The 16,643-nt window shown below is 39.1% G+C and overlaps 1 protein-coding gene and 1 long non-coding RNA gene across 7 annotated transcripts in view; one reads left to right on the forward strand and one right to left on the reverse strand.

Moving 5' to 3' along the window:
- CFAP95 (cilia and flagella associated protein 95) overlaps positions 1-4,239 on the forward strand; it is a 78,599-nt gene extending 74,360 nt beyond the window's left edge. For all 6 annotated transcript variants that reach the window (XM_078436035.2, XM_078436036.2, XM_060610095.3 and 3 more), the window contains one exon: positions 2,941-4,239. In XM_078436035.2, coding sequence (XP_078292161.1) covers positions 2,941-3,129 — 189 coding nt within the window. In that variant the 3' untranslated portion in view covers positions 3,130-4,239. The remainder of the gene's footprint in view (positions 1-2,940) is intronic.
- LOC144613984 (uncharacterized) lies at positions 951-15,176 on the reverse strand. Its single transcript, XR_013551482.2, has 3 exons — positions 15,125-15,176; positions 8,383-8,425; positions 951-1,026 (listed from the first exon to the last, which is right to left on the reverse strand). It is a non-coding gene; the product is annotated as an uncharacterized LOC144613984 (long non-coding RNA).
- Positions 15,177-16,643: the final 1,467 nt, after the last annotated feature.

Below are 16,643 nucleotides of genomic sequence, written 5' to 3' on the forward strand. Positions count from 1 at the left end.
TTTCCAGTAATGGAAAAAGAGTTTCTTTCCTCCAAACCACTGAACAAAAGTCTTGGGCTTTACTTTATTTGGACAAACTCAAAACACATGCCCAACACTGGATCAATCACTGAGATCATTGAGAGTGGACATGAGATTATTATAATTGTCATAGGCCAGTTAGATTCTGCCCCTAGAGCTTGCAGTAGGATTGATCTACCCAAATTGTGTGGCCGTCACACAATGGGGGGTGGGAGAAGTGGATTCAGGGTTAACTGGAGTCACTTCTTAAAGTTTTCATGAGCTAATTATACTCACGCCTTCCCAACCCAATATTTACTGACCTCACTTTGATAGCATGAAGTCGGCCATAGCGGGAGTATTTACAACACAGAATTTGGCAATTATCACAAATAAGTTGTGTGGGGTTTTTTTTCTGGTGGGGAACTCACTTACCAATATACCTCTGATGATAGAAGGGACTCAATTTCATGTGTGTACGAGTAGGCAGTAGTCTCTTAACTAGTTTTCCTAACTTTTGGATTGCTCACCCCTACTTATCCACTTTTAAAAAATAATAGCTTTGTTGAGATATAATTCACATGCCATAAAATCCACCCTGTAAAAGTATGTAAGTCAGTGATTTTTGTATATACATAGGGTCATACAATCATCAGTTTTGGAACATTTTCATCACCCCCAAAAGAAATTCCATATGCATTTTATTAGTCACGTTTCTCAACAGATAGATAACCACTAGGATAGACAGAAAGAGAGAGGAGAGGGAGACAGAGATTGATTTATTTTAAGGAATTGGCTAATGCAATATGGAGGATGAGAAGTCCCACAACGTGCTGGCTGCAAGTTGGAAACCTAGGGAAGCTGGTGGCTGTAATTCATTCCAAGTCTGAAGGCCCGAGAACCACATACCAAGAGCAGGATAAGATGAATGTCCCAGCTCAAGCTATCAGGCAGGAAGGGACTGAATTCTTTCTTCCACTGCCTTTTTCTTCTATTCAGGTCTTCAGTGGATTGGAAGATGCCCACCTACATTAGGGAGAGCAAATTGCTTTACTGAGTGTGCAGATTCAAATGCTGATCTCGTCTAGAAACACCCTCACAGATACAACTCACAAATAATGCTTAGCAAATGCCTGGGTGCCCCGTGATCTATTGGCCACTGCACCCATTAACAGTCTCTCCTCATTCTCCCCCTCCTCCAGCTCCTCACAAAGTTAATTTCTATCTCTGTGGACATTCTTTAGATGGAATCATACAATGTGTAGTTTTTTGGTTTAGTTTCCTTCACTTAGCATAATGTTTTCACAGTTCATCTATGCTACAGCATGTGTCAGTATTTTGTTCACTTTATTACCAAATAATGTTTTTTCACTGTATGAATAGATCACATTTTGTTTATCCATACATCAGTTAATGATATGTGAATTCTTATTGTCATTCTAATTCTAATTACTGTTCTGGAATCTGATCATTTCTACCTTCAGTCGTCAATACCTTCTTGCTGCCAGAATCCTTTTCTTAAAACATCACATTTAATCGTTTCACCTACCTGACCAAAATAAATCATCCTCTCTGCCTAGGGGATGCTAGAGAAACACATTGACCCTGAATTTGAAGTTCCCTTTAGTTTGACAGAAGCTGGTGTAGGAATGAGCAGACCCTGCCTCCCTTTGAGTAGGCAGGTTTGGCCAGTAATGCTCAAATTTCGTTGGAAGGGCCTCTACCAGACCAAAAACTAACATATGTGCCTCAGAGAAATTAGACACTGCCTCTGAAAAACAAAAGCCCAAACTATACAGAAAATAACATGGATATAATGTAGCTTTAGGATTTTGTGGTTTGTGTTTCTTTTCATCTCCTAATTATTAAGAATTTCATGAGGGTCCTGGAGGGATAATGAATGCATCTTACAGTCAGATAATTAGTTACAAGTCCTGGCTGAATTACTTAATATTAGCATTCCTTAAAATCTCTTTTTCTTGAGATTTTAAGCAATATCTTTTCCTATATGTAAAGTGGGAGTAATAATTCCTATGTCAGAGTCCTGCTATGGATTAAAAGACATAAACACTCAACTACTGTGCCCAACCCATGATAGACACTCCGTAAATACATTGACCCCATACTTATTGTTATGGTTGAATAAATGGTTACATTTTCCAATTATTTTCAATAAAGCCAATCTAAGATTAGAACTATTTTGATGTTCTTTCATTGTTTTATAGTTCTGGTGATTTAATTTCAATATTGTGTTAGTGCTTTAAAATTAGCACCAATTTGAAGCAGAAATTAGATAATGAGTTCAAGGGCTTTATGTCCCTTGTCTACCATTATCCTTGATGTAATCTGAGAGAATCAATATTCCCTTTTGGAAATGGTCAATGACAGTGTCTCATTTTATTACAACAGAAGTTTCTATGAAGTGTTTTAGGGATAAGTACCTTAAACATTATACTGGGTTATCCTGAGGTAAATTTCTCAGAGGAATGAACCCTTGAGTTTGGCATTTACTGGCAAGTCACTTGATAGCGACTATGAAAGATACAACCCAAGATAATATTCTTTGGAATAATTATAACTTATATTCAGTTTAAAAAGATGTTGAATGATAGGTAAATTGTAATTGTTTTGGTCTTACGTAGATGATCATGAAATTTAAACTGTTCTTTGTGCCATATATTTATGGTTTAGAAAAATTTTACATGTATAACAATTCATCTTTTTAGCTTTATAAATAAAAGAACTAGATTCTTCTTTCAGAATTAAAGTATTTGTAAATGAAACAATAGCCATATTTTCATTGAAGCATTTGTAACTTGAGATATTAAATTGTGTGAAAATTAAACTTGGATCTTAATAAGATCAACTTTTAGAAATCACTCGTTTTTACGTATTTCGGTCATTCAATATTATTTCTCTTTCTCCCCCTCTCCCCCATAGGATTATCCTTGTCAAGATGATTATTCAATAGTCCACAGAAAATGCCGTTCTCAGTTCACAGATCTAGATGGTTCCAAAAGATTTGGCATCAACACTTGGCATGATGAAAGTGGGATTTATGCTAATTCATATATAAAACAAAAACTCTACCCATTAACTGGTGGTCCTATTGTCCCCTTTTTAAAATAATATATGGAATCAGATTCTCTAACTAATGAAAGAATGATGGATATAACAGTTGATTTGCTATCCTAATAAATGCAATGGAAATGGTGTTACTATAGTAGATTCCTTTAAAAACAATATCTTAAATATTCTAGGCCATCATGTATCTATCCTTCTTCTCATAAAGCTACTCTGGTATTTCCCAAAGTTTAATGTGTATACCAGGGAAGGTGTACAACACAATTCTAGATGGTAATTGCTGGAATTTTCTTTTATTTATGGACTATGTATTTATTTTAAATTTTATTAGAAAAAATGTATAAAGCTAGCACAGTCAAGCTTATGATTGCTTAGAATGGATAAATTTTTTAAAAAGTAACCCAACTTAAATTCCACTTTTAAGGGAATAAAAACATACATGGTACTCAGATTTGACATGAAAGTCAAATGGCTGAAGTTTGGGCAACACGAGAGAGAGAGAAAGAGAGAGAGAGAGAGAGAGTTGCAGTGGAGGTGGGTGTGTATCTATTATAGACTTTGGTTTATCTATGCTGGCTAACTGCAGTGTGGATTGTTTATTCAGCATAGTGCTTTTCCTTATTTAAGACAATACTTTTTGAGCATATGGAATAGGAGAGATGTAGCCAGAATCTTAGTGAAACTTTAGGGTTTGATGGGAAAACTTTAGGGTTTGATGTCTGCATCTAATATTATATTTAGAAGAAATCTTAGCAGTTGTTTTGACTTAACATCCCATTTTACAGATGAGCAAACAGAAGCTCACAGAGATTTAAACAGGTTGCCCAGAGGTACATAGATAGCAGATTCTAATTGATTTTTGAAGTACCTTTGACCTTTTCTTTCTTTGGAGGGTGAGTTTAACTATTTGGTCAGCCTAGGATTAATTTGCTGTCATTATTTTCTTTAAAAAGTAAATTCATGGGCGCCTGGATGGCGCAGTCGGTTGAGCGTCCGACTTCAGCCAGGTCACGATCTTGCGGTCCGTGAGTTCGAGCCCCGCGTCGGGCTCTGGGCTGATGGCTCGGAGCCTGGAGCCTGTTTCCGATTCTGTGTCTCCCTCTCTCTCTGCCCCTCCCCCGTTCATGCTCTGTCTCTCTCTGTCCCAAAAATAAATAATAAAAAAAAAAAAAAAAAAAAAAAAAAATTGAAAAAGTAAATTCATGAAATAGCACTTATGATAAATGCTAATTTAGCATTGCCTCCAACTCTTTTTTTTTTTTTTTTTTTTAATTTTATTTATTTTTGGGACAGAGAGAGACAGAGCATGAACGGGGGAGGGGCAGAGAGAGAGGGAGACACAGAATCGGAAACAGGCTCCAGGCTCCGAGCCATCAGCCCAGAGCCTGACGCGGGGCTCGAACTCACGGAGCGCGAGATCGTGACCTGGCTGAAGTCGGACGCTTAACCGACTGCGCCACCCAGGCGCCCCATGCCTCCAACTCTTGATCAGCAAATTATGGTGGAGACCATAAGCCTTGTGAGTGGAAAAATGATAACTAATAAAGAAAAAGAAAATGTGGATATGCCTGGTAATCATTCATCAGCAGAATTTGACTATAATAATCTGCATGTACACACAATACACATGTATATATTATACATAAATATGTATATTATAAGCATAATGTTAATTCTTATTTTTAATTGAAGTATAGTTGATATACACTATTATATTAATTTCAGGTGTACAACTTAGTGATCTGACAATTATATACATTACAATACGCTCACTATGGTAAGTGTAGTTGCCATCTGTCACCATAAAGAGTTACTATAATATTTCTGGCTATATTCCCTATGTTATACTTGTCATCCTCTTAGCTTATTTATTTTAGGACTAGAAGTTTTACCTCTTTTATTTTTGAGAGAGAGAAAGAGAAAGCGCATGCACAAGTTGGGGAGGGGTAGAGAGAGAGAGGGAGACAGAATCCAAAGCAGGCTGCAGGCTCCGAGCTGTCAGCTCAGAGCCTGACGTGGGGCTCGAACCCACAAACCCTGAGATCATGACCTGAGCCAGAGTCAGAAGCTTAGCCAACTGAGCCACCCATGCGCCCCTGGAAGCTTGTACCTTTTAATCTCCTTCACCTATTTCACCTATTCTTCACCACTACCCTTCCCTCTGGCAACTACCAGTTTGTTCTCTGTATTTATGAGTCTTTTTCTGTTTGTTCATTTGTTTTGTTTTAGTTTCCACATGTAAGTTAAAATCGTATAGTATTTGCCTTTCTCTGTCCGACTTATTTAACTTAACGTAATACCCTCTAGGTCCATCCATGCTGTTATGAATGGCAAGATCTCATTTTTTTTTCATCGCTAAGTAAAAAAAGCCACTGAAAAAGAAAGGTGTACCACATCTTTATCTGTGCATCTATCAGTGGACGCTTAGGTTGGCTATTATAAATGATGCTGCAATAAACACAGGGGTGCATATATCTTTTTGAATTGGTGCTTTCATTTTCTTTAGATAAATACCCAGAAGGACAATTACTGGGTTAATAGTATTTCCAGTATTTGCATTTTTAATTTTTTGAGGAACCTGCATACTGTTTTCTATTGTAGCTGCACCAATTTACATTTCTACCAACAGTACAAAAGGGTTCCCTTTTCTCCATATCCTCACCAACACTTGTTATTTCTTATCTTTCTGATACTAGCCATTCTCACAGGTATGAGGTAATATTTCATTGTGATTTTGCTTTGCATTTCCTTGAGAATTAGTGATAGTCTTCTTCAGAAAAAGACATGCCCCTCTGCCCATTTTTCAATCAGATTATGTGTTTTTTATGTTGAGTGGTAGAAGTTCTTTATATATTTTGGATACTAACCCCTTATTGGATATATCATTTGCAAATATCCTCTCTTATGCACTTGGTTGCTTTTTGTTTTGTTGATGGTTTCACTGTGCAAAAGTGAAACTTTTTTAGTTTCATGTAATCCCAAATGTTTATTTTTGCTTTTGTTTCCCTGACCTGAGGAGACAGATCCAGAAAAACATTACTAAGACTAATGTTTAAGAGTTTACATATGCCTATGTTTTCTCTTGGCAGTTTTTGTTTTCAGGTCTTACATGTAGGTCCTTAATCCATTTCGAGTTTATTTTTGTGTATGGTGTAAGAAAGTGACCCAGTTTCTTAATCTGTTGCATTATAATGTTAATTCTTTATATATTGCCTATTGTAGTGGCTACCTGCCTAGGATTACCTTTCCTTCCACCAACTATAAATTCAAGTTTAATCACCCCTAACACTCAATAACATATCTAGGGTAGACAGCTGTTTGAAGTATGCGAATACAAATGAATAGCTACTCATCATTTGGTTTTGTTCCCTTTCTGTAAGGAAAAAGTCTTAATGGCCATATCATTATCTTTGAACAATGCCTGGTACCTAGAAAATAAAATTAATCTGCTTTAGCAGAAATTCTGTATTATCGGAATGACTAACATCACAGTTTGCATAATTGGCCTACGTGTACCATGAGGGATCCACGTAGAAATCCGCTTTGGGAGGAGCCTGGGTGGCTCAGTCAGTTAAGCGTCCAACTTCGGACTCAGGTCACAGTCTCGCCATTCATGAGTTCGAGCCCTGCATTGGGCTCTGTGCTGACAGCTCGGAGCCTGGAGTCTGCTTCAGATTCTGTGTCTCCCTCTCTCTCTGTCCCTTCAGCACTCGCGGTCTGCCTCTGTCTCTGTTTCTCTCAAAAATAAACATTAAAAAAAATCCACTTTGGTTTGGTTTAGAAGGAGAATAAGAGATTATATTTGAGCTAGTGAAGTAAAATGGCACACTGAAATAAAGAATACAGCAGAGATTTGCTCCATTCCAAATATTCACTTGCCATCCATTAGTGAATGAGTGAATGAGTGAATGTTGGACTGAATGAACTTTACAATATTACTCTGAAACCCAGGTCTTATAGGTGCAAGTATTTTGTATTGCTTTGGATTTCGTTAGATAACTGCTTCAGTGGTTTATCTTGTTAGTATCAAAGACCATTTGAAACAAGAAAAATTGGAGCTTTGATTTGATCATTGGAAATTTCTTCTTTAGAAAGTAACTACAGAGTCTATTTATTTCCACATGCATACTTTATAGGATTTCACCCAAGGCACCAAAATAACTATCTCTTGTGTGTTGTATATATTTATAGTGTGTGTGTGTATCTATCTATCTATCTATCTATCTACACACACACACACACACACACACACACACACACACACAAATTTGTTCCATAGCTTCCTTTTGGGCCTTGTGTCTGTTCTGTCAGACCTGTTGGTGTGAGCCCACCATGGCAGATGCAGACTGCTGTGGGGAGTGTGGGAGATTGGTTGGGCAAATCCTAAGTAGATCTACTGCAGTGGTGGTTCTTTTTTTTTTTTTAATTGTCAATTTACCTAACATACGGTGTAGTCTTGCCTTTAGGAGTAGATTGCCATGATTCATCACTTACATACAATACCCTTTGCTCATCCCAACAAGCGCCCTCCTCAATACCCATCACCCACCACCCCCATTAACCCTCAGTTTGATAAAGAGTCTCTTATGGTTTGCCTCCCTCTCTGTAACTTATTTTTCTTTTCCTTCTCCTATGGTGTTCTGTTAAGTTTCTTAAATTCCCCATATGAATGAAACCATATGATATCTGTCTTTCTCTGACCGAGTGACTTCATCTAGCATAATACCCTCCAGTTCCATCCACATTGCTGCAAATGGTAAGATTTCATTCTTTTTTATTTCTGAGTAGTATTCTAGTGTGTGTGTGTGTGTGTGTGTATACACACACACACACACACACACACACACACACACACACACACATATATATATATATATACACACACACACACCACATCTCCACATCTTCTTTACCATTCATCAGTTGATGGACATTTGGGCTCTTACCATAAATTGGCTATTGTTGATAGTGCTGCTATAAACATTGGGGTACCTGTACCCCTTCGAATCACCACTCCTGTATCCTTTGGATAAATTCCCATAATGGTGGTTCTTGAGTTAAATTTGGCTTACAGGTAAGTTTTATATGGTCTTCATGATGTTTTTTTTTCATTAATTAAAAGAAATCAAGCCAAATTATATAAATTAGGACATTTTACTTAAATGTCTGGATTTTCATGCCCTTGACAAATTGGCAGATCTGGCAGCAGAAGGCCTCATTTTAATACAGCAACAATCAGCAGGGGGGAAAGCATTCCTTTGATGGGGGCTAAGATCATCATTTTGCTGCAGTTCTTACCTGGTACACTTCATTCATTTATGGAGGCCTTGTGACCCTTTACCTAAGGAGAGGCAGGACAAACATGAAATAATTAAGTTGTGTAGTGGAGGGGAATGGATGGCAGAAAAATGGCAAAACTGGCAGCTTCTTGGTTACTAAGGCTAGGTTAGTAAAGGTAGAGACTGAATCCTAGTAGAAGGGACATAGCAAATCTGGTTGAGTTCGAGTAGGAGTTAAGATCCCAGAGTATGTGATGAAGAAAATAGAGATGGGGAGTCGGCCAGGGGCTTCACTTTAGAAGTACAGAGGAACCTCAAATCCACTGGATTATACTAGAAATCCATTTGGCAGTGAGGGAGGAAGTAAGCATACTAGACCCAACCCCTGGGATATGGAGGTGGCAGATGAAGATAAGCAGGGCCTGGCCAGCTTACTGGTTTACTTAGAAAGGAAAGCCCTGGATAACAGTGTTCCAGAAGTATAGGGAAACTCCATATTCATAAGACCCCAGGCAGGAATGGGAAGATTCTTTCTCAAAGCTGTGTTGTCCAGCAGCTGACTTAATTTCAGCGACAGTGGTGGGCAATTTGCCAAGAACTGGAAGCCCACTCCCAAATAGCTGAGATGGGACAAACATGAAGCAGCCATTATATGTCAAAGTGGAAAACCCAAAATCTCACACAGTAAATTAGTGTTCCCAATTAAGATCATAAGCTTTATAACATTTTCGTAAGCTTTTATTGAGGTATGATTCTGAACCATCAACTTCACCCTTTTAAAGTGTATGATTCAATGCTTTTTGGTATTTTCACAGAGTTGTGCTCCCATCACCACAATCAATTTTAGAACATTTTCATCACACCTAAAAGAAATTCCATATCCATTAGCTGTCATTCCCCATTCCCTCCCAATCTCTCAGTCCTAAGCAACCACTACTCTACTTTCTTTCTCTATAGATTTGCCTATTCTGAATATTTTATATAAGTGAAATCATACACTGTGTGGTCTTTGTGTCTAACTGGTTTCTTTCACTTAGCATAATGTTTTCAAGCTTCATCTATGTTGAATGAAGTTGTCAGTACTCATATAGATATACTACAATGTATCCATTCATCAGTTGATAGACGTTGGGTTACTTCTACCTTTTAGCTGTTATGAATAATGGTGCTGTGAATATTCGTGTATGAGTTTTTGGGTGAATGTATGTTTCCATTTCTCTTAGGTATATACCCAGGAGGGGAACTGCTGTGTTGTATGGGAACTCTGTTTAATCTTTTGAGGAACTGCCAAATTATTTCCTAATGTAGCTTTACCATTTTACATTTTCACTAGCAGTGCATAAGGGCTCCAATTTTTCCATATCCTTACCAACATCTATTGTTTCCCACTGTTTTGATCATAGCCATTCTAGTTGGGGAGAAGTGGGGTCTCATTGCAGTTTTCCTTTGTATTCCCCTAATGCCCAATGCTGTTGAACATCTTTCCATGTGCTTATTGGCTATTTGTATATCTTCTTTGGAGAAATCTTAATTCATATCCATTTTCCATTTTTAATTGTGTTATTTATCTTTCAAGATCATAATCTTTTGTAACAATAATTTTTAAAAAAATGGTACACATAATCTAAAAAAAAAAAAGATTTTTGTTCTGAACTTGAGAAGCAGCCTGGAAGATTTCATTTAGAATCAAATATTGGAATTTCTGTTACAAAGTGACAGTATTTGAAAATGAAGAGAATCCTGGAAAATTTTGGAGGCAGGCACTGTCGTGTGAAGATTTGGAATGCACGGGTGGGTGTTTAACCAGTGTTTTTGATAATGTTGATACAGAAAGTCAAAGTAATACTGAGATTATTTACGAAATGCTATGGAAATGTATTCTTTTTTTTTATTAAACATTTTTTTAAATATAATTTATTGTCAAGTTAGCTAACATACAGTGTATACAGTGTGCTCTTGGCTTTGGGAGTAGATTCCCATGATTCATCGCTTACATACAACGCACAGTGCTCATCCCAACAAGTGTCCTCCTCAATGCCCATTACCCATTTTCCCCGCTCTCCACCCTTTCCACCCTCAGTTTGTATTTAAGAGTCTTTTATGGTTTGCCTCCCTCTCTGTAACTATATATTTTTTTTCTTTCCCTTCCCCCATGGTCATCTGTTAAGTTTCTCAACTTCCACATATGAGTGAAAACATATGATATCTGTCTTTCTCTGACTGACTTACTTCACTTAGCCTAATACCCTCCAGTTCCATCCACGTCACTGCAAATGGCAGGATTTCATTCTTTCTCATTGCCAAGTAGTATTCCATTGTATATATAAACCACATCTTCTTCATCCATTTATCAGTTGATGGACATTTGGGCTCTTTCCATAATTTGGCTATTGTTGGTAGTGCTGCTATAAACATTGGGGCACATGTACCCCTATGAATCAGCACGCCTGTATCCTTTGGATAAATTCCTAATAGTTCTATTGCTAGGTCATAGGGTAATTCTATTTTCAATCTTTTGAGAGACCTCAACACTGTTTTCCAGAGTGACTGCACCAGTTTGCATTCCCACCAACAATTCTCTTTTTCCATGTTGTCGCCAACATCTGTTGTTTCCTGAGTTGTTAATTTTCACTACTCTGATTGGTGTGAGGTGGTATCTTAATGTAGTCTTGATTTGTATTTTGTAGAAATGTATTCTTTAATTTTTTTATTACATATTTCTACTTTTCACCTATCAGGATAGTAACTTAGGCTTGCTGTCTAGGAATCAAACTCATCTCATTTTCCAACACTCTTCCCTCATACTAAAATCTCCCCTCTAAGTGTTCATGAGCACCTTTGACAGTCTAAAGAAATCCAGACCTTTTACCCTGTAAAAGTTACAAATATTCCTGTGAAGAGAACATTGGGAAACACTCTGACATCATAAGTAATGAAGCTTTCCTCTGGAAGATGATGAAATAAATTGTGAGTGTTTAGCAAGCTACTATTAAGGTCTGTGTGTCCATCTCTAGAAGACAAAGTATACATGTATGTACACACACACAATGTATTTTTGTAGGGCAACCACAAAAGAGAATATGTAATTTTATCAACTAGCATTTGCTAACCATGTGGTCTCCTGGGTGGTCTCTCTAGTCTGGGTGGCAACAACTGGGGCTGGATGGTCTGGGATGGTCTCACTCACCTGGCTGGCTCTTGGCTCAGAGTGAGCTGGAGGTCAGGGATGCCCTTGCTGGGGGTCATTCATCATGAGGCAGAGAGGCTGAGCAGCAGACTGGGCTTGTTCACATGGTGATGGCGAAGTCCCCAAAAGCAGCGTGTGGGGAAGCCTCTGTACACAAGGCTTTTCAAACATCTGCCTGTGTCATATTTACTACAGCCCGGCTGGAGCACGTCCTGGGGCCATCCCAGAGTCATAGGTGGGTTCTCCCAAAGAGTGTGGATAAGAGGGGGTAGTTTGGTCCCTTTGTACAGTCTACCAGAGTACTGTTGTACTCTTGTGAGAAGTCCTTTTCTGTACAGAAATTGTGCCTCTTCCCTTTAGTATTTCTTTTTTTTTTTAATTTTTAATGTTTATTTATTATTGAGAGAGAGAGAAAGACAGGGTGTGAGCCCAGGGGAGGGGCAGAGAGAGGGAGACACAGAATCCAAAGCAGGATCCAGGCCCTGAGCTGTCAGCACAGAGCCCGACGCGGAGCTTGAACCCACAAACTCTGAGATCATGACCTGAGCTGAAGTCAGATACTTAACCAACTGAGCCACCTAGGCTATCTCCCCCTTTGGTACTTCTATTAGAGAAACAGAGAGACCTTTTCCATTTGTCTTAAGTTGGTAACATAATTTGGTGGCTTTTTTTTTGTTGGTTTTTATGTTTTTGTTTTTGTTTTTTTGTCACTTCAGACCCTTGCTCCTGTCATTGACAGTCCTCACAATGCTTAGTTATGGGTTGGGATAACTCTTCCAGGCCCACTCCTAAGACAAAGTGAATGCTCCAGTCAGGGTTCACTGGATAGCTGAGATAGCTAGCTGAGAACTGTGAAGTTCCTTCTTTGGTAGACAGCTGGAAATAGCAAGTAGAGAATAAAGGAACACGAAAAATAACCTGTTGACTTCTATCTCCTACTGTCCTAGAACTATCTCATTGCAACGAAAGGATCAAAGCAGTTGGCACATTGTAGGATAGCGTCATCCACCCAAAATACTTCATACCTTTCCAGGAGCTTTATGGATACCCCGAAACCCAGTCATCCAGGGTTGGAAGTTGGAGAAGGCAACAGTTACATGGGAGAGGAACATGACCTGAGTTTTCTAGAGGTTAAGGTCAGGGGCCAGACGTAGTATAGAATTTCCAGGTCTAGAGTCAGCTAACAGGGTTGAGAACCAACATGTGCCAGTGCTTTTAGTATATTTACATGATTCCATCATCACAACAACTTAATGGATATTGTATACGTGTGTGTACATGAATGTGTGTGTGTGTATGTATGAATGTGTGTGTGTATGATTATCATTACTTCTGTTTGGCATTTAAGCTTCCAATTGGTGAAGTGACTTTTGGAACTAGAACCAAGAACCCTAAAAATAAGCCCAGAACTTTCTTTAGATGCTCACTGTTAAGACAAATGTGATTCAACTCATAGTGATTAAGGAAATACTGTTCATTTAGCCTGTGACTTTTCAGTGGCCCATATTCTGGGCAGTTTGCCAAGTGGTCACACAATCCATGTCCCACCGATTCTCCCAACAGAAAATCAGCTCTGTACTTCCGTAGCCTGACCACTTTCTATCTGGTATTGTATGGATGTGCAGCCTTGTTTTCCCATATTATTCATTGGCCATTGTTTTTATGAATCAGAGTTAAAGTGTGAGAGAAGTAAGCATGCTATGGACTCAGAGAGGCTCAAAACATAAAATTGTGACTTTTTTTTTTTTTTTACTGTTTTGAAAAATATGCTTATCCCCAGTGAAATAGTCCCTAATTCTCTCCCCAAGTCTGGAATCGGTTGCTTCCTCCACCATTTGTGACTTTTGTATGAGTCTCTCATGGCACTCACCTGATTATCTTATGGCCATTTCACAGGGGTTCTTGAAGAGTAGGGATCATTTCTACTCATCTGGGGGCCACGTGTTTCTAAAGCACAGTGGGCACTCAGAAGTGCTGAAGGAATTCGCATAAAGACCCCTGTCATAATCCTATGCCGTTAGGAATGAGTGCATGGGTAACTGATAATTGCAATCCATGGAATCGGAACGGCTTTGGCTAGAAGGATTCAGATAATTAGCATGTTTGTATTACCAAGGGCTTCAGTGGTAATCTTGGGAAATGGGAGGAGTTGGCAAAATTGGCCTAAGAAAGTTTCATGCACTGAGGGCAAGACAGTTTGCCAGAGCTTCCATCAGTCCGACTGCAATCATTCTTGCAGTAAAACACTGTTCGTTTGTAAGCCAGAGCACCAATCAGAACAAACACCGCTCCTGTGGCAGGTAAGAGTTGAATGCTATCATGTGATAGGCATGATACAGGCAGCTGCTGAGCCTGAGGGCTGAAAAGATGGTGTGGAAGAGGGGCTGAGAGGAAAATTGTTTTAAGGAAATGCTGCACCAAAGAAAAAGCAGTGTGCACACCGCCTTTCTGTGGTCCACAACCACTGTACACATTCAGTTATCTAAAGTGTAACTGCCCACAGAAGCTATAAACTTGGAGGACAGTGGTGCTGAATTGGATGTTTGAGACTTAATGTTTAAAGCGGTATAATTAGCCTCTTTGTGTTTGCCTCAAGCCTCCTCACTTAAATTTCTTAGTACGGAAAATGAAATTGTTCTGTAAGTTCGCTAAAGGTTACTGGCGACAACTCATTATATCCCTGCTCATGGTGCCTTGTCTTTATTTTATGGGCTTGAAAAATATTTATGAATAAGTGACAGAGTTTTGTCATTTTTGTATTCCCCTGAACACAAACACCACGTGGTTCTTACAAGTCACTTTCCTATCACAGACTGGGAACGGACAGCAGCCGTCTCAGAGAAGTAAAACAAGCTCTCTCCCCCCCAAGAAACCTGCAATATATAATCAAAATGAGGTATGGGAATGACAGTCAAGTTTGACTTCTTCACAGTGTACCTATTTACAGCACATGGATGACCAAGAATTAACCATGGAATAGGTATTCTATTGAGCTGCCATTCAAAGAAAAAAATTACACAGGGGGCGCCTGGGTGGCTCCATGGGTTGAGCATCTGACCTCTGGCTCAGGTCATGATCTCATGGTTGGTGAGTTCGAGCCCCTGTGGAGTTTGCTGCTGTCAGCACAGAGCCTGCTTTGGATCCTCTGTCCCCCCTCTCTGCCCCTCCCCTACTCATGTGCGGACTCTCACTCTCTCAAAAATAAATAAAACATTAAAAAAAGAAAAAAAATGCTAATGATAGGTGCCAATTCCCATCTTCCAGGTAAAACTGTTATTTTAAAACTCATATTCTCTTTCTGAAAGCTTAATTTATATTACCAGTACTCAGATCTTAGAAAATATAGAAGCTGGCCAAATAGTGAAATTTGAAACAGAAAAGGTATGTAGTCTGCAGTCTTGGTGTACAGCAATGAGATGTATTTGTAGAAAAAAAATGCTCTCCTACCTGGGAAACTTTTTCAGAATGTAATTAGAGTGATGTTATTATAGGCATACATTAGTTCACATACTTTTGCCTGCAAGAAACAAAATTATTAAACTGATTTAAACAATAAGCACATTTATGATCTCACCTAACAAGAAGTCCAAGGGTAGGGCAGGTCCCTAGTCTGCTAACATCCAGCCTCTGCACGAATCTTGTCTCTGCCTTCCTCACACTGGCTGCATTGTGGTTGAAGCTGTTGTAGCCGTCATGTCCAGACATGAGGATGTCCAGAGGAAAAAGAATGATTGTCTCTCCTTGAGTGCATTTCTCAGGAGTTGGGAAAGCTTCCCCAGACGTCTCTATCATGCAATCTCAGTGGCCAGAATTGGGTTACATGTACATTCCTGAAACCCAGCAAGGGGAATGCCATGATTAGGTTAGACAAACCAGAATCTTCTCCTGAGCTGCATGCAAATGGGGATAACTTCTTCTGGATTCCGTTGCTTGGTTACATCAGCCAAAGCAAGGTCCTTTCAGGAAGACAGAAGGAGGGAAACAGATGTTGGGCAGGTAGCCAACAGAGTCTGCCCAAGGGGTCACCTGGACCCTGGCTATCCCTTTTCTTTTCTTACAAATAGATGCTGTCATGGTACTCTGCCCAAGAAAAATGAGTTTCTCTTAAAAAGTCAAACTACCTTGAGCAAATTGTGTTTTGCTTATTTCCGTTACGGGGGCATGAGGATGCATTATATCATGCAGCATGTGACACTCTACTTGAAAATCTCCATTCACTGTCTCTGCCCTCACACCTCTTCCTCTCCCCCCTTCTCTTGTGTCATCCATTCACCCAAACTCTCACAAGTCTCTCCCCCTTTCTGTCTCAGGAATTGAACTCACCCTCACATGTGGGGAAGGTCTGCCTACTATTATTGATTTGAGGACCTGGAAGCCCAGCCTCCACCCTCATATTTATTAAAGTATTCATTTACTCACTAATTGTGGAGAAAATAAATTTTCTTCATAACATTACATACAGAAAAGTCTTTAATACTCTCTATTCTCTTTGGAAGTGTAAATCACTTGAAAACTTGGTATTTTAACTAATATTAGGCAAAGGTTACTTGTGACCTATCTCATGAGTGATTGTAATGGATCGGAGTGCTGAGACTGTATAGTGGAGGACTTTTGATCAATAATCATCAATAACTCCAGCCCTGACCTCTCTCCTGAGCTTGACTCTCACATATACTGTTCATCTGTACCAGAGAGTAACGGAGCCTCACTATTGTTCAAAATGAAATAATTTTCCATTGCAAACTTGTCCCTCCTGTTTCCTGCTGCTATTAACAGCACCATCCTCCTCCTCCCAACACTTGTCTGAAGTTTCTTCCTCTCTTGTTCTTCATATTAGTCTAGCATTTCCCAAAACTGATCTGGGAGTATTGGCATTCCTTGAAGAAAGTATTACAATCAACAGCAGCAACACGTTGAGAAGCAGGCTTATAAATACAAAGAACAAACTGGTGATTGCTAAAGGGGAGGAAGGATGGGCGAAATGGGTGAAGGGGACTAAGAGGTCCAAAATGTCATTATGAAATAAATAAGTCACAAGGGTGGAAAGTACAACATAGGATATATAGTCAATAACATTGCAATCATGTATGGTG

The sequence above is a fragment of the Panthera onca genome, chromosome D4 (genome assembly GCF_046562875.1).
Source record: "Panthera onca isolate mPanOnc1 chromosome D4, mPanOnc1 haplotype 2, whole genome shotgun sequence".
In the NCBI taxonomy this organism is placed as follows: domain Eukaryota; kingdom Metazoa; phylum Chordata; class Mammalia; order Carnivora; family Felidae; genus Panthera; species Panthera onca.